At 42.5% G+C, this 19106-nt stretch overlaps 2 protein-coding genes across 3 annotated transcripts in view; both read left to right on the forward strand.

Annotated features, from left to right (window-relative positions):
• Positions 1 to 4640, forward strand: part of LOC146197674 (Na(+)/citrate cotransporter-like) — a 39775-nt gene extending 35135 nt beyond the window's left edge. For both annotated transcript variants that reach the window (XM_084599588.1, XM_084599589.1), the window contains one exon: positions 1876 to 4640. In XM_084599588.1, coding sequence (XP_084455714.1) covers positions 1876 to 2088 — 213 coding nt within the window. In that variant the 3' untranslated portion in view covers positions 2089 to 4640. The remainder of the gene's footprint in view (positions 1 to 1875) is intronic.
• A 9366-nt stretch (positions 4641 to 14006) lies between these two features.
• Positions 14007 to 19106, forward strand: part of LOC146197675 (Na(+)/citrate cotransporter-like) — a 76758-nt gene continuing 71658 nt past the window's right edge. The window contains exons 1-5 of the mRNA XM_084599590.1: positions 14007 to 14130; positions 15404 to 15523; positions 16552 to 16701; positions 17158 to 17273; positions 17880 to 18013. Coding sequence (XP_084455716.1) covers positions 14044 to 14130; positions 15404 to 15523; positions 16552 to 16701; positions 17158 to 17273; positions 17880 to 18013 — 607 coding nt within the window. The 5' untranslated portion in view covers positions 14007 to 14043. The remainder of the gene's footprint in view (positions 14131 to 15403; positions 15524 to 16551; positions 16702 to 17157; positions 17274 to 17879; positions 18014 to 19106) is intronic.

The raw sequence follows: 19106 nt of genomic DNA on the forward strand, positions 1-19106 counted from the left end.
CTCAATACAAGCAATAAAAGCAAAACCGTTATTGAAGATAAACGTTTTTATGCATAACATGTGAAAATAATACAGATCATTGAAATATATAAATGTTTAAACTTGAGCAAGACAAAAGTATCGCAAATAAATAAAAATTGCAGAAGCAGACTAGGACTAATGATTGCAATGGACAAAGACCATAGGGCAAAAGTCGCATTCGTTGCAGAAACGGAGCGCATGTCTTTGATGCCGTCACTGATAAGTTTCAGTAGCAAACATCAGATTGACTATAGAATGGATGACAACAGAAAGTGGCTCATATCAACAGGGCCTTGCAATTTGACTAATTGTTACCGACAGGAAACGGCATTAAATAAGCACGAGGATTAGTCACTGGTGAGATTCTACAAGGAGATATTGTTTCAAGCCCCCTACGTAAGGCAGCGCTGGCCATCTTCATTGGTACATGTACAGAGACCAGAATTTTCTCATTCGATGCCAAGCTAATATTAGTTGTGAGTGAAAGAAATGCGAGAGGCGGAGATGCCAGACAGGGTACAGTAAGAGAAGTGTAACGCAGGAACAGGCACAGTTTCGTTACTCAAAAACTGAAGGCGAGAGGGCGGTTCGGGGCTGTGCAATTCTATATCAGAAATACCTGCTTATGTTGGCGTAAAACGGGTTGAGTGGAAGTTGAACACCCAATGTTCTGTAGAATAAAATAATTGCCACTTAAGAAAAGGTGGCCGGAGCGATGTCAAGCCGCTGCTGTGCAGCGTTTTCTCCCGTCACCCTTTTCGCCATGTATCCCTTCCTTGATGAAGAAATCTGTGTGAAAAAAATGCGAATGTTTTTAGCGTGATTCTAGTGTCAGGCGGAGGTACTTAGTTGTGCTGATTTGTTTTATCCCCTACTTCGTATTGATATTGTGGAAGAGGTACCGTATCGTATTTATACTCGGGACGTGGAGGTAACGTATCTTTTTTAGGATAAGAGGCAAAGTGTTCGGCTTAGCTCTTAATGTATGGAGTCAGAACTGAGAACGAAAAATGTTTACTGAATGTTTAGCCTTTTGTTCCGCATTTCTGTATGTGGCAACATACCTAGAATCGCTCAGCGCTTTTCAGTCGTGCTGGACAACAGCCAATAGGTTATGTTGGGCCAAATAAGCAAGGACGTTTGGGTTTCTACAATGAGTGTCATTGAGGCAGCAGGATGAAAAGCTGGATGTTCCAAGTTGAGTGTGTCTGTGTGATTCTAGTACGTGATACACTCTCGAGCAGCATATTTGAAATTTGGAGACTCAAGGCTGTGGGCTCAAGACCGCAGATATAAAGTGTTATGAAGTCCTTACGCATTGTAGCGCGCGCGCACGCACGCACACACACACACACACACACACACACACGCACGCACACACACACACACACACACACACACACACACACACACACACACACACACACACACACGCACACGCACACGCACACGCACACGCACACGCACGCACACACGCACACGCACACACGCACACACGCACACGCACACGCACACACACGCATACACACACGCACACGCACACGAGCGCACGCACGCACGCACACACACATACACACATACACAGACTTTCTCTCTTCCGTGGAAAACCAATAGGCTACGGTTAAAATAACTGTGACGCAGCTGTGGAGTATAGTAAAGTATTTTTGCAAACACATTGAAAGTTCTCAGCCCCCGGCGCAGGCGGATTTGCTTCTGCAGTTTGTTGTGCACTCACAAGTGTCGCTGAGAACTGATGGGCTGGGCATTTTAAAATACGAAGAAAAAAAACAAGCCTTCATAAAGAGGATCTGAGGGCATATTGATTGTTACAGATGTTTTTTTTTTCTTTTGCAGGCAAAGCCCGGATTCATCATGAACACCGTCTGCGTGCTCGTAGAAGTGGCTATGATTCATGCCCTGGGATTTCCAATATTCGGCCTGGGAAAACTGCCAGATTGGGCAAGACCCACTGCACAAGCATCGTCGGTCGGTGTTCTGACGAATGTGACAAACATTGCGCTAATTACTACGGGAATGCCTGCTGGCAACAGCACGGAAATAATCTAAAGCGAATCCGCACTGCAGGCTCCTTGATGTCTTTTTTTTTTTTTTTTTGGGCAAGCGGGTAAACCTGGATAAATGACCTAAGCATTTTTCTTTGCAGATGAACTAGAAAAGATTACACACTAAAATCGCGATGGTGATGCTTCGATCTTATAGTGGAGAGGGAAGCATTTCAAAATGGCCAGTAATGGTCTTAACAGTAGAAAAGTGTGTCGTGGTTGGTAAGGCATATCCCACAGGCAAATTACTTCGGCTCTACTTGCATGTGAACGAAAAGAACCTGTACCAACTGAATACATTCCTTTCACAAAAGCGGTACAGAAGATTTAAGTGAGAGGGATGCCCTCAGTACGATCGTAGCAGTGCATTTTAGCAGCTATGAGAGGGCTGTGATCGGATATGTAGCGCGAGCCGTAACGGTCTCAATTGGGTAAATGCCAGCGTCGCAGGGCCTGATGGACGATGCAACGTGCTTAAGGCATTTATTACAATGTTAGGTTCTTTTGAAAAGCACATCTAACGATATAAAACAAGCTAAATAATAGTCTTAGATGGTCTACCGAAGAAGAAATAGTTGGGCTGAATCGTTCAGAATCTTATTTCTATCTCGATTCTGCGGATGGACTGCACATTCTATACCTCTTTCGGAGTTCCTGTCATGTCGTGAAATAACTGCGTCTAGTCTTCAGTCCGAGGAACATGTTTTGAGCCAAAGCACCTGCAGGCCAACTCGTAGCGAAAAGGTGCGCACCGGTAAGGAAAACGCGAATGAAAAACAAAAAAGATTGGCTTCCTATTTGTTTCAGGTAAAGGTTTCTTATATTGCGGGGAGAAAATGCATCAAATTGAAGGGATGAAGGCATATCAGGCTTCAGAACTGGGACTGACCATGGTTGCCTTCTTAAATCTCCTGCAGATATTCACTGTCTGCCCTGGGAGGACTCTCAGCATTAACGTCTCTCGAACTTCTGCGCGTAATCACTTGAAACAAACGTTGCGTAATATATGTATATAGAGATAACGCAAGTGTAGCCTCTGTTTTCTTCGGTACAATGTGTTCCGAATAAATGAAGTACAAACGGAAGAATAAGAAAATGCAGGTGTAAGCACCCTGATGGAAACCTATAAATGCGGCCTGCAAAAGTGATCACAAAAAAGGGTCATCCGAAACTTGGTTCAACAATCATGCTTAGCGGTATTTTTGGAGCCCACAATTTAAATGTCGTCTTCTCTATGCATTCATTCCTAATGGCCCGTTTTTGTTCCATTTATGCAGCCCAGTACCGCTTGTACGTACGTATTATTTATGCTCCACGTTTTGCGCGATGGCATTAAAGCTCCCGCTCTCCAAAAAAAAGCCGGCGTCAGCGTTGGCGTTGTGAGCCAGAAATGACTGCCACGGCTCTGGCAGGTGGTAATTGGCAGGTGCCATGGGCGTGGACTGGTCACCGAGTTGTATAACGTTATGAGACCACGTGACATTGCCGATGTGACAGGCGCTGCCAACTTGGTGTTTACATTTAAGATTGGAAGATGAAATCGAAATTCAGCATTCCAGGGCTCTTCGATACCCATTTAAACTTGCTGCCCCTAGATCATGCAAGCATGCGTTTTTCGGCTCGGTTAAAGCGGGGATTTATGTCAATTTTGGATGGTCTTTGACATAACGAGGTGTGTTGTGATTCTATGATAAGGATGGTATGTTTGATAAGAGAGGCACAAAGAAGGGAATGGATACGGATGAGGATTGGCAAAGGAAGTCGGCAAGCAGGAGCCACTAACGCTGTCACGTTATACTCGCAAAGGAGAGTTTAGGTGTCCCCCCAGTATTTGTTTTTGAAGGGAAGTATTGGCTTACCTTAAAGGCGCCATATTTCTGCCTTAATTGTACATACTTGTATAAAAGTGCTAATTCACTAAGATTGTCACTAGTATTGTTTTAATGATGTACGTTGTGGCATTTGTGTTGAATCTTTTTGAGGGCGATATGAGCGAAAAGGGATCAGGTCTAAATGAACCTCTAGGAGCCCAGCAATGCATTTTTACTAGTCCTCTAAAAGCGAATATAGAATACGAACAAAAGAATGAAGGTTTGGCGTGAAAATCAACAAAAATGTTCGCAATCAATTTCATCCCACCGTTTGAACAACCAGTTGTAGCAGAAAGTTACCTCTCTGCTAGAACATCATTCTTGGCGACTTTCGCTTTGACCGGCGCTGATTTGACTTGATACCTTTCTGTGGTTTCGACAGCGATATTGTGCTTTCATCCATGTAACTGTGATTATTTTACTTGAGTGACCACACCGGTTCAGCGCTCTATTATGTGGGCCCGAACATGTAGCTATTTTTGTTGTTAGTTTATGTTGAATGGTAGGAGGTTGTTTTATATGTTGTGCAGACGCGTTTCCTCCTTAAGCGCTTCGCCGAAAACGTTCAAAGAAATTACGGCTGAGCAATCATCGTATGCTGTTCTTTTCATGTATGGGTAATTACTAAAGCATGGAGGATGAGAAAATTGTATATATCAGAAATAAATCCTTTCGAGCTGGAAAACGCGCTTGGTCTCCTTTATTTGGTCTGCAGCGCTCGCCCGCTTTTCATCCGCTTTGCGACGCGTTCTACTGCCTTGATCTGCTGCGTTACTTCTTGCGTGGCCCATCAGTCTGAACACAATGCTGCAGGTGAAGAAGACTGTTATGAGGACAATGCCCATTATCATCCTAGACATTCCGCTTGGTTTGAGTGCAGTGTGGTAAGCAACCTGCTCTTGGTCGAATATTTAGGGAAATCCTTCAAGGTGGAGTAGATTCGCAATAAGAGAGTAATTTCTCACTGACATCCATCCAAGCGTATCCGGACGGCTACAAAGGAAAGCTATACAGCTTTCTCAAAAATTCGTAGTTGAAAAATTTTTCGTGGTCCGGGGAACTTGTGCTTTCGGTTTGGGGCTTGCGGACTCCGAGGAGCCATCAACTGCGCTAAAGCTTATTTGGCAGTCACATTTGTTTTGTATAAGCCGCACATAATACTACAGAGTGTGATAGAGCTGGCTTTGTGCACTTGTTTGCCCTGTAACTTGTATCACCGTTTTTCTCGTTCAAGCCGCCAAACCAACGCTTTATTTTGCCTCTGACTAATGAGAGACTAAATGATAGTCTTCCTTTTCTGTTTCTGCCGACTGAACATTTTCGTGAAGGAACATTTGAAGTCTTCTCTAAATTTGGCAAGTCTACCGATTTTCGTATGATACGTTTTTTATAAAACACATATATGACGTTTTCAGACGGCAGATGACGAAGCTATACTGATGGATTAAACTTCGCAGCCCGTGTACCGACTCCATTACCGACCGTTTGTTTACTTGAAGCAAGTTTGGCGAAAGCACATCTAGTATACTGCAGAGACCTTTCCGTCACCTGAACCTTTCGCAATAGGGTGATGTTTATGTCAACCGTTGCGTCTTTATGAAATCAGAGATTATTACTCCTTTTGAATTGCGCCAGGATGCTTTGCATTTGCAGTTTTGGGCCATACTTTAGCTCTCTCTCGAGCAAACTATTCTTCTATGAAGTGTTTTTATTTGTGGGCTTCTTGAACTGGAGAACGAATCAATTGCGATAGGTTGTGACACAAGGAAAGGGGCTTAAGAATTTCTGGTGGTCTCCGTCCAGAACCATCTGGGCTACCAGCGTCATCGACAGAAGGAAGATGGATGGATGGATGGATGGATGGATGGATGGATGGATGGATGGATGGATGGATGGATGGATGGATGGATGGATGGATGGATGGATGGATGGATGGATGGGTGGATGGATGGATGGATGGATGGATGGATGGATGGATGGATGGATGGCAGGATGGATGGATGGATGGATGGGTGGGTGGGTGGATGGATGGATGGATGGATGGATGGATGGATGGATGGATGGATGGATGGATGGATGGACGGATGGATGGATGGATGGATGGATGGATGGATGGCAGGATGGATGGATGGCAGGAAGGATGGATGGCAGGATGGATGGATGGATGGATGGATGGATGGATGGATGGATGGATGGATGGATGGATGGATGGATGGATGGATGGGTGGGTGGATGGATGGATGGATGGATGGATGGATGGATGGATGGATGGATGGATGGATGGATGGATGGGTGGGTGGGTGGATGGATGGATGGATGGATGAATGGATGGATAGATGGATGGATGGATGGATGGATGGATGGATGGATGGATGGATGGATGGATGGATGGATGGATGGATGGATGGATGGATGGAATATAGGAGCGTCCCCTTTGAAACGGGGTGGTAGCAGTGGCTATCATGCTCATTTTTCTACCTATATCTTAATTATTGATTTAGATGGGTTAACTAAACCATCGTTCTATTTATTAAATTTATTAAAACAAGAGACGAATGATAACAGCGCTAAAGGAGTGAAGGTTATCAGGTGCTATTAGGTGCATTTCATCACATGCTGCATATTGAATCTTCATATCAACAATGATAATGGCGATGCTTGTGAACTATTTTTGATGTGGCGGCATTTATCCACTAAAAGAGCACACATTTATGTATTAATTGATGCCTTAAAAATGAGAAAAGTGACAGAGATCAGTGGCTCTAATAAAATATATTTGTGTGTACATCAGGAATGCAAATAATAATTAATGAGCAGCGATAATAACATATAAGAAAAAAAATTCTGTAACGCATATGTTAGGCATGGCCTACAGCAAGAAGAATGATCATAACATTACCAACAATTATATTTTCGCAGACACATTTCAACACACTCATTGCCGTGAAGACAGAAAAATAAGTAAAACACGAAAAAATAACATATATCAAGAGTTCTCAAACGTTTTGCCTCAAGGAACCTCAACAGCCATCCATTTCTCCTCCCTCATCCCAAGTCAAAATCAACGATGTTGCTTGTGCTTGAACCCTCCCGGTTTTTTTATATCCTTTAGTCATTTTTAAGAATTTTTTGTTAAGTTTGCGAAAAGATGGCACGCATCATCTTAGAGCTATGTCAAGGTCCGTGCTGCAGAGACTGCTTACGTGGACGGCGCGAAACTGAGGAACGAGCTATAGAATAAGAAAATATAATGCTCTAAAATGAATTTCAGAGAACCAAGCCCGGTGTATGGCCTGCTAGCGTAGGAGGAGGTGGGGCAGGAGCACAATGGGGAATGGGGGAGGGGGTGGAGTATTATGCTATTTTTATATTTTATAGTGATCTGTTCTATATAATAATGAAAGTCATTAGCATACTATATGGCTGTTTAAAGTTATTTAATACAAATATTTCTTTCAATATGCAAAAGAAAATAAGCTGGCTGGTGTGGTCTCTGCAGGTGGATAGTATGACTATGCGGGCATTATTTGCCTTGTAGAGTTAGGTAACGAATTATTAAGTTAGGAAAATGAAACTATCAGCTTTTTTTATATTTTGGATGCAGGGAGGAATATTCCAGTGCGATACTGAAGACCTTCAATATTAAAAATGAGTGCAGTTGATAATCTGAATTTGCACAGTGGCTCCAAATAGCAAACGCTCAAAATATGCTTTTTATAGCACGGTAAGGTAGCTTGTCGCAATGCACATCTCTAAAACGGCATTCATTCGCGTGAAATCACCACGTGAATGAAGCTTACGTCTTTCACTTCACAAAGCATGTGCATTGCACCTAAATTTTATTCAAATGGCGTCATCTTGTTAATGTGTCGAAAAGCCAACTTAAAGAGATATCAAAAGGCTTTTTTTTTTTATGTTAGATGCAGATTCTGAAGTTTTAATAGCTGAGCTCGCCTTTGATTCCAAGAGCCTTCCTTTTCGCACAATAAACATTGAGCCACTAAACAAAAAAGCAGAAGTTGATTAAATCATTTTCTGAATGACCCTTCTTCATCTGCCTTTCAAATAATGTCTGACTTTTGAATGAACATTTATGTTGTAAAATTTGCATTATCCAATGGCATACTGCACATCGCGGACTGAAATAATAAAGAGCCAAGTGATCATTTCAAAAAAGGAAAATCGATTGCGGTCTTTGCGCAAGGAATTAATCGAGAGCTACTTTATTATTGGAAGGAAGTTGTAAGGTGGAAATAGCAATTAAATTATCCAGAATATTGTGTTAAAAAATCTGAAACAAAACAGTCCTGCGAGCTTGCGACAGGATACAAGTAATACGGTGTTTAGGTTAGATTTCATTCGACACATTCTGGTAGTGCGATGGTCATTAGGGAAGACAAAGCGAGCTGCGTTGTTGTAAATCATTTATACCTTGTTGAGCACATTGATAAACCAGCTATAAATCGTTCTCAAATTGGTTATGCATACAAATAGACTATCCTTTTGTAAAAGAGAATCTTACTGTCAGAGGTTCAGTGAAACCCGTGTTTCAAGTAGTGAATCATGCAGTTAACTTTGCGGATGATTTATTCTAAATGCATTTTTTAGCTGAAATTGGAAACGATATGAATACCCGGATACTTACATGATAGGAGAAATTTAAGAGCAATATTGTTTATCTGATACGTTGGCATGTTGCTGATTGTTCAAGACATGACGTGAATTTACATTTCTTGCATCATACTTAAATTTTTTCATTTTATTTCGGCCTCTATGACACAAAGCAACCTGCCCAAAACAAAAAAGTATATACGACTTCTTGCGAATGTACCAATGTAGTATCCCCCTGAGTCTATTTCGCTCGTACGACGGGATACCAACGACAATTAGGGTCAGCTCATAGCTACAACGTTGCAAATAATTTCTTAGCTACCAGTTCACCACCCATACATTAGAGTCCACCACCTGGTCGATCATGTGTGACGTCAAGAGTCCCCAAAGACACGTGACCGAGCCCCGCCATTACGACTGAATTACCGACTATACTATAGACCGGTCTTATGTAGTTCCTCTGGGAATGGTTGTGTGTGGCGCCACTTACAATCACCATTGGTTGCAGAATTGGTGTACAAGAGGTACAGGGTTCTGAGGAGTGTCAAACAAATCGACACCACATGGCGCTCAGAACTGGTTTTCAGATTAAATCCTAACATGTTAGAGGGATTCGCACAGATGACTTTTGCCCCTGGAAACCGTGATGTCGTATGACCTTCGGGGGCCCTGACGGTTGAACCAGGGGCCGTAGAGAAGTACGAGTGATATCAAACGCGTCTGTTTCGTGATCCACACGTTGATTCCAGAATTAAGAACCTAGGATTACATTCTGTAAAACTAGAGCTAACGCCTTATCGTACACCTATTGCGGTCGAGCTCTTTTTTCATGTTCATTACTAGTGTAAGTGACATAACAAGATAAAAACGGTAATACTTGTTTTTGGTGTCAGCTAGTAATGTGGAAAATTCACTCTACCATCTGTAATACGGGAAAATTTCAGACGTTGGAAAAGACTAGCACATATATAGCGCCATATATAGCTTACGAATGTTAAGGAGCCAGCTGTTGAGATTTTTCAATGCAGTGCAGAAAAAAAGCACGAGCAAATCCCTTTTGGGGATCTTCGAGGCTACTTTGGTGCGTAGAAGCGTAATTAAATAGTTTTAAATTTAAAGGCGTCAAACACCACACGCACACATAAACACAAGCGATGAAAAACGGGAAGGAGCACCACTTTTGTTTATGTGATTACGTGTGTGTTCGGTATTTGGAGCCTTCAACTTCAAAATGATCAGCTACCAATTAGCCCACTATGAAGTTCTCTTAAGCATAAGGAAATAGACTGATAGTCGGAAGTAGACTGCTGGGTGCTACGTGAAGTTGCATGTGCGAGGGCCTGACGTCTTGGCAACTTGCAATATGGCACCTTTGTTTCTGCTGGCTTCTGTCATCATGTATTTCTGATGCAAATAACATTGATATTTTTGTTACCACTACCACTTTGCCGCAAAGTCGATCACAAGACTAAGTTTAGGCCAAAAAGAAAACATTTTGCATTAGTCAGTTACGAGGCTAGCTTGGAAAGAATAAAACGAATGCCTGCAACATGAGAGAAACATGAATTTGCACTTCAGCTTAGTGTACCAAAACAACTGCTTTTGAGGAAGAAACTGAGGAAATCTGCCCAAAAATTTCTTCCTGTGTAAGACGCATCTAGCAGTCTAAAGCAAGGTCTGCGGAGTGGCAGCAAGGCAGTCCATTATAGGTACGATTTCTTCTCCTTAATGGCACATTGCCATGTGTCCGAGTTCTGTATCTGAGTCTCTCGTAAAAGCGCTCACATGTACCTTCGTTACGACGTTGCCCAGCGGCTGCCGAGTAATTGACCTTGCCCAGGTACGTGTCTGGCACGTTTCTGACGTTGGTCTTAATTGCGTCTTCCTCGCAATAACACTACCTGTGTAACCCTTGTGACAAGGACGCTGTCATTGAGCCTAGCAGCACGGTCAGTAAAGTTGACCTCATCTCCCCTCTCCATGGTAGCCACAAGCCACAAGCCAGAAAGTTGTGCGTTAGTTATACGCCTCGTGTAAATCGACGACAATGCCACTGGGGGCGGAGTTGAAAGTAAATCCAGGAGCGGAGCCGGCCGGCCACGTCGTCTGCTATCGTGTGTTTCTATACGCTCCTCACGTCACGAATTCGTTTTTCCTCGGCGCTCGCATTGTCATATAAACAGCATTCGCTACACTATGACACAAACTCACGAACTACGCTGCATCTCCTGCGATAGTTTCTCCTTGGGTAAATTTTCAAAAGCTATAAAAAATGCGCATGAGATTGTATTTACTCGTTCCAGCTCGGTAAGCAATACGACCGAGAGCGTACTGTTCAAGTTCACTTCGCGTTAACAAATCGCTTGTCAATTCTGTCTCATATTACGACATGAAAGCATTTAAAAAAATATCGGCTCATCACCGTGAATTTTCTGAAAGTCGCTATTATTCGCGTTTAGGTACAGCAAAAGATACATGTTGCTTAATGAGTAAACGTTTAATAATTAATTTGCTTAGTGCAGTGCTGCATATTTTTATGGCACTTAATTCTTGAAGCCAATAATATATTCTGAGTACAAAGTAAAAACAGATATGATGAGCGTCAGGTACGTAATTTAATGAATTAAACCAGTGGTCCAAGCGCGTGGTACATGTCTTTATTGGCCTATAAATAGTGCTTGTTGAGAGCAGCATCTCTAAATATTTTATCTTTTTACCAAACCGCACAAACTTTACGAAGCGAAGATTGTAAGCGCTCGCTTTATCGCGTTTCACCCATTTCTGCCCGTATACGCTCCAATGCTATGGCTAAGTCCATTTTACCCATTTTAGTCGTCCTCTCGAACAACTAAAAAAACATTAAAAAAGAAGCGGGAGCGTGTACTAGGCAAAAGTTTTACCTTGAAGCCATTAAGAGTAAATAAATAGAAGGAAAAGCTCAGGATGAAAAAAAAAGTTTTTGGGAAGAGTGAAATAAAAATAATGATAACAGTAAAAAAGAAAAAAGAAAACGAAGTCCGAGTAGTAAAATGGTCTATGCTGACCTAAAAAAAGAAAAGCACTTCAGAACGTAGCATCCAGACCTGCAAACAAGACAAAAGCAGGAAACGTAGTCAAAAAAGCAAAAAACAACCGCAAAACAACGGACATACAAATTGCCGGCAGAGCCCGCAAAGCCAGTCCCAGCTGCAGTCAGCAGCAACATGACCCTCTCAACCTCAATGGATACACAAAAAATGACAAAGCGCGGCGAGAGAACCAGACGTATAGAACACAAAAACATAAGAAAAAAGAGACTGGGGTAAAATAGTAAGCAGAATTGTCCACAATAAATAGAAATGAAACAGAAGTGAAATGAGGTGAAAAATAGAGCTTGGCAGTCTCCTACGGCACTGTAATGGTAGGTTCAGAAAAATCTACAAAGAAGGAAAAAAGCTATAGAAAAAAAAAAAAAAGAAATGGAAGAAAGTCTGATAAACCAAAGACAAAGGAGAGATGAATAGAAAGAATGGTATAGTCTAGACAAAAAACAAACAAAAAAAACATTACTAATGAACCTAGACTGATGCAAAAGACGACCGTCACTACACCAGGTTATCCCGAAAAGGCTCGGTAAGAGAAATGCTGGAAGCAGGCCTGACAACAGCAGCTTAAAAGGCGAAGAGTATCACATCACAGAGGAGTAAAAAAATGAAAAAAAAAAATGCGAATATTTTCTTAAAGTAATTGATCAGTCGCTGGAGCATGCCACCAGAAATGCAGGGCTCAAAACTGCAGCTGGTCATTTAGCGGTTTTTTGTAGGAGGCACCTGGCACGTATGCGCATTAGTTTCTCCCTTATGGATGCCGCATCATAAATGTCTTCGCCTATAGAGAAAGGCCTTATGCTTTATGCTTCAGGAAGCCATAGAAAAAATTGGCAGGAAATGAAAATAAAAAACCGGCCCCCTTTAACATTCTCAATCCTCGCAGCGACGCAGGAGCAGCCGCAACCCGTATCCCGGAAATACTCTTGAAAACGACCGCTAGGCGGTTTTCAGTGGGGTCACTATAGGCGGTGCACGGGGCGTATAGGCCTTGGTTCACCAGGTCCGGCACTAAAAGCAGGCCCATTCTTTAGGGAACACTGCTGGAATCGTACGAATAACCATAAACGGCAGCCATGTAATTATACAGCATGTGTGGCAGCGAAATTTCATTTGGCTTGGTGTTTATCTTGCATCGCTTAGGTATATTTTGTTTCTAACACACGAAAAAATAATGCACAGTGAGAAGACACACGTTTTTGCGGCGGTTATTTGAGTAGGGCAATGCTGCCAAAAAATATAGGACTAGAGTACGCGTTCGTGAGATCATCGTGTATGTAGCTGTAACGTTGAGCTTTCTTTGTTATGACATCATTTCATGCGAGCGAGACCACGAAAGCTCGGAGGAAGAGGGGCTATTACATTTGGTGATGTACGAACAGAGAAGGTCATGATCTCAGGACAGCTGTCTATACAGGCCTCACACACAATCAAAGTTTTGCTGTTCTCCGTACGCGATGTATGTTCACGTCATGAAGTTGTCGTTAGAGTTACAAGAGGTTGCTTGCTGCCATTTGTAGTAATTCTGGTACAACCATACTATAGCAACGTCTGTACAGCATCGCCTAACTGCGGGAATGCCTTTTCAGACCGGAATAAGCGCGCTAGGACGTAAGCTAGAATTCCAGCCTGTTGCTGGTGTGCTGTTCGGCTGTGGCAAATGCGTTGATCGCGTTTTTTTATTTATTTGGTTTACTTCTTCTCATATACAATAAAATGTAAGTCTTAGCATTTGGGAGATTTTTGTTTTCAGCGAAATATCACATAACTTTTACTAAAGATACAATTCCGGATCCTGCTACGATCAGATTTTCGTGCCTACATTCCCTATTGGTTATGTGGAGAGAACTGAGAGTGGTTTGGCTATAGCATTGACCAACTAGACTTAGCCGTTATTATATCCATCTCAGTAGGCAGTTCCGTATGTAATGAACTTTCCGCAGTCGCACAGCATCTCGTACAGGAAAGCAAGGTGAGATAATAAAAGTGCAAAAGTTTCAGTACAGCACTACCATTTTCATGCGCTTCTCATTTGGCTGTAGTGTCGGCTTCTGCTTCCAATTATAGAGTCGAACGATGAGCTAGTTGGTCACACATCTCCTGGAAGAAGGCAGCAGAAGAAGGCGTGCGCTTTGTGTTGTTGTTACCTGCTCTGCTGCCTCATTCCAAGAGCTGCTTCCAATTATCTGCCAACACGGGCTAACGGCTTCTTACCCATGGGCTTTCTTTCGGTGTAATTAGTTGAACCTCGAAGAAAAACGCATGCGCTGGAATATTGTGACAAGCGCTTAGAGACAGTCGTGCTTCCAAAGCGAGAACCCACTTCGCAGCAGCGCAGTCTTCACGTACCTTGTGTCAAGTGGGCTATAACTGAGAGATAAGGAGACTTCCATGAGGACGCAGTCGGAGCGATGTAAAAGCAATGTTTTCCAGGCGGTGTCGCCGGCCAACACAGCCCCTTCAACTGAACAGCCGCTGGTGAGTGTGGAATGTTCTAGTCCACTGGGCTATTTTAAATCGAATGTTCGATAAACTAGGCCCCAGTGAAATGAAGATGAGTCAAAATCTTCTATTTTACACCGGCTATATATCACTGGCTTTTCGTACTTTTTTTCTCTGAATAAGAAACTCACTCTGAGCACGCCATCTCTTGCCATGGGTAGCGCTTGCAATGCATAGCTGACTTTCGCGCCAAAGTAAACACTGTGCACAGCTGAACGCGATAAACATTGTCAAGTCGCAACTACTCAATTTTATTGTTAATTACCAAACACGTCCACAATCATACTTACTGTAATATATTGCATTTTAGGGTTCAAACAGTACTCCGCGCTACTTAGCAAGTGTACGTATAGGTACCCCGCCACTGTGTTTTCTATATAGGTACGCGGTACCCGGCAAAGATTCTCAAAAAGTGAGGGTGTGTTACTTCAGACCATATGCCGAAGCCCCATTGTCAGTTTTGACTTCACTGGGAGCCTGTTCACAACCCCGAGTAACATCTTTTACGACCTCTGTTATGCTTTACTCATAGTCCAGTCACGGCGAGTTTATTGCTATAATTCCTGATATGGGGGTGCGTTTTTAATTCCGTACGCACTCATCCGCTGGAGACCATGACGAATCATAAACGGCGCACTTATAAAGATTTTCCTCACGCAAGAACATAAAACGAAGCGATGTAATCATATTAATGCACGTGTAAAGGCTGCTGGCGCTGCCTTGACAGCGACGACATTCGCTCGAATCCTTCTGACGCCTTTTAGGCACGACTTCTTGTATGGTCGCGTTTTTTCCGCGAGAACAGGGATAAAGCCCCGGAGGCGGCATTGAGATCACTGCGCGCTCACGAGCGCCGGACGAATAAAATGCTTGATGTCTTTTATTCGCAAAGTAAAATTCTCCCTCATGAATAATTTGACGAGCATAGTATATTTTTATGTCTGTTTCCGGTCTATCCAAGGTTTTAAGCATTTCTTCTTTTGGCATCTATTGGCTTCTTTTGGTCGGATATAGCGAAAGGCCTTTTGTTTATGAAAAGCTAATATTTCGGCGACTGTTATATAAACTGCAGAAAGATTAAAAAACAACCACACACGTGAGCGCACATTATGTTTGAAAGTGCGGTAATAGGTTTCAAGCCTAAAAAAAAAAAAAAAAACAGCGTTATCCTATATCTCTTGCTCTTATCCACAAGTAAAACACAAATAACAGCGGTGTACTAATTTTCAATTCTGTGGCCCCTCTTAAGCGACCTGTCTGCTGCGGCATCATGCACCTCATCAAAGCAGTCCAGATCCGCTGGAGACTTCTATACATATTTGCGGTTCCACTGCTTTCTCTTCCTGCAGCATTCTCGATCGGTGGAAAGGTAAGCATCTTGAAAATTTCTCTTTTAACTACCTGCAAGCATATGGGAGCTATTACGGAGACACACTATCTGAAAACGGCTATATTTCTTTTGTGTACAGTTATACACCTGTACATCTGCAACATTATGCGTACTCTTAAACCTAAGCCAGCATATATATTCTTACCTCCAATTCCGTTTGATCTCTAAGAAAAACGCCAAGGCTTTACTAATTGACTGAAAGCAAACCACGCAGTATGCTTATTTTTGGCAGAGACATATGTCACATTGTTGCGAAAGCACATTTATCTGACAGCATGCGGGTACTGATAGGACCTAGAGAAATGTTTGGAGAGTTAAGGGTCGAACTGTCAAAGCATAACATGTCAAGCACCTGACCGGTCTGCAAAAATTGCAGGGGTCTAAACATGACTTGAATCCACTGACACGAGCGAAAGCTATGCTAAGCAGGGTTATGCATGGTTTCAGGTTTTTAATTAGGGGGAGGCTCAAGATTTGCCTTGAGAGTAGCCGCAAAAGCCCTTTTCGTTTTTTTCTTCAAGTTAGCTTTCGGAGAAATGATGTCGCATTATACTTTTGGATGGACATCACGGAATTGTGGGCATTGACACATAATCAGGTCAAGGTCAAGCCACCTTTTGAAGTTTAAGCGGCCGGACAGGTTGGCCTTGACTGATACATAACGTAGTGATACATTCGCTTCAAAAGTCATTTCGACTATTGGTATAGTGAGGCGTGCTATAGCAAACCGGGTTAAGTGGAGAGATATGGGAGAGGCCTTCGCCCTGCAGTGGGTATAATCAGGCTGATGATGATGATGATGATGATGATGATGATGATGATGATGATGCTATAGCAAATGGAGAAGCAAAATGCTTCAGAATCTTTACAACACTTCCGAAACATTCTTTCTTTACCTTGAGTTTCTGACGCTTCGTTCGTTTTGGTAACCGATTTCCTGACTTATATAAAACACGCAACATGACTTGAAGTGCAACCAAGTTTTTCTTCCTATCTGCTCTTCCAAGGCGGGGTGGTGTGCCTACGTGATCATCTGGATGGCATTCTACTGGTCAGCGGAAGTTATCCCTCTTCCCATTACGTCACTCATGCCTGTCGTGCTTTTTCCCTTACTCGGAATCCTATCATCAGCACGAGTGTCATCTTTTTATTTTAACGTAAGCCGCCTGTTCCAACGCATGAATTTACGACCTCAGTCTATGTGCATATCTGTGTTTGCGTCTGTGTATTATGATATTTCCTAGTAAACAATTCGCCCAGTGCTTTAAGCCCATTGAATACACTAGAAATTTCTGCTGCTAGATTCAGGCATATTTGCAAAAGTATTATTGGTTTTGTGTTCACACTTGTGATCCCAAAATGTTACTATGAACAAGTTCCAACCATTATCGAGTTTTACACGGTTTTTTAAGTGCGGTTTATATATGTGCATCTAAAACAAAGGGGAATAATCCTACTTTATTCATTAAGCTAATCAACATAGCAAAGCGCCGGATTTCAAGCTACAATTATCCGACTTTGTTAACGAGCTAGCCGGACCAATTTCAAATTCATCAGGAAAGTATTTTTCTTCCAGGTCCTCATATAATGTTGAACCCTGTGTGGTTTTGCAGGACATTGGTATACTCATGATGTGCGCTATGATCTTGGCAGCGGCTGTAGAGACCAGCAACCTACATAAAAGAATTGCGCTCAGGTCTCTGCTTGCGATTGGGACCAGTAATCGCAGGTGAGTGCTCTGATCGCTCTTTTCAATCCCACACAAATTTTTAATGCTTTGAAGACAAAACGCAAGTGCTTTTCTGCATGAATCTCTGGACGAAGGCGGGAATAATCAATCAAATGACATTTCAGGCTCTCTGCAAAACTCAATAAGCAGAGGCAAAATTTTAGGAGTATCTACATTTGAAGTTAGGAAATCAGCCATACTAGTTATTATGAAGAAGGGAAAGTTTATAACGTGATGAATATAATTTGCCTGGTTCCTAAATTAGCACAACCAAAACAATACTAATATTTGTTAGCGCATGAACTTTCGAGTCACGGACGAAGTGACAGAATGCTGTACGAAGTTCAGTAGAAGAACGGCTGATTGGGCGAGTTAGTGAACCATAATGGACAGTGATATAAGTGCGCAACGAAGACGAGACAAAGAGGAGTCGTTGTCCACTTCTCCTCTTTGTCTCGTCTTTGTAGCGCACTTATGTCACTGTCCAGTACGGAGTTCAGTTAGCCTACACAAAAAGCTAGTATGAAGCGATAGAGCCAAAAAGTGCACGTTTCACTACTTTCAGTATGTGATTGTTTCTTTTTGTGCCCTTCACCTTCTGTTCAGATTGCTGCTGGGATTCATGTTGGTGACCATGTTTCTGTCAATGTGGATTCCTAACATCGCCGCAGCATCAATCATGACTCCGATCGCCATGGCTGTGGTCGACCAGATAAGAGACAGTTCGACAGCACCAGAGAGTACGTTCTTGGCTCAAGTGGGTTACTAACTGCGCCGCATAGCCACTAATAGGAAACGGTCGTGCAAAGAAAGTTTTGGATGACATACTTGCTCTCTCCACTTATGTGCATTCTTAGAAGGCCTGACGTCAGCTGCGAAATCACCTACACATATTATTGGTGCATCAATGTCAGGATTTCGCGGCACATTTGGAGGAAGTCAGCATTCATCCAAACCATTGAAATCAGAAAAGTTGTTTTTCTCTAACTTGTGGCTTTTATCTTTAGCAAGCTAGTAGTACAAGCATCATCGTTATAGGTCAGTTGGTGCAGCATCATGCGTGGCATGCGAAGGTCGTGATTCCATATAATACTCGCTGCTGTGATTGCACCTTGTTCTCTTTTACAGAAATTTGCAAAGTAAAGTGGCACCTTAGTAATGTATTATTGCTGAACCCCACAAATTAAAAAGACAAATCTTTCGCGAGTTGTTAGCTTCCTTTAAGCCTAAAAGTTACACTTCACTTCAACGAACTTCAAGAGCCCTTAGGAAAAAGTTTGTTAAAGTGAAAGTTCGTTGCACTGAGATAAGTGCGTGGAATCTTGTTTCCATTAGCTACAAAAACATTAGGCGTTCAAATCATATCTCAACCTATTTTTTTGTCACTGCGCTCATCTGCAAGCGAAGAATGCAGTAATCTTTTGCAGCACTTTTGAACTTAGGCTTGGAGTGGTCATAAACTGAGTCAATGTGTGCAAGCTCCAGTGAACCTCGTTCGGCACTGTGGTCTGCTGGATAGCAAATGCCTTCGTTTTCTCCAAGCAGATAATGGTTAACTCGCATGCCACGCATGATGCTCAACCAACTGACCTATAGCGACGATGATTATACTACTAGCTTGCTAAAGATAAAGCCACAAGTTAGAGAAAAACAACTTTTCTGATTTCAATGATTTGGATGAACGTTGACTTTCTCCAAATGTGCAGCGAAATCGGCAGATAATGGTTAACCAGCCTTCATACGTACAGATTTCTTGAAGCTGACGGCTTAGCAGGGGTGAAGCTTTGGCTACGGATGTCTATGACTGTGAAGCCAATTAAGCATGCAAAGCCA

This window comes from Amblyomma maculatum, chromosome 3 (genome assembly GCF_055883805.1).
Source record: "Amblyomma maculatum isolate TAMU_Amacu chromosome 3, ASM5588380v1, whole genome shotgun sequence".
Taxonomy (NCBI): domain Eukaryota; kingdom Metazoa; phylum Arthropoda; class Arachnida; order Ixodida; family Ixodidae; genus Amblyomma; species Amblyomma maculatum.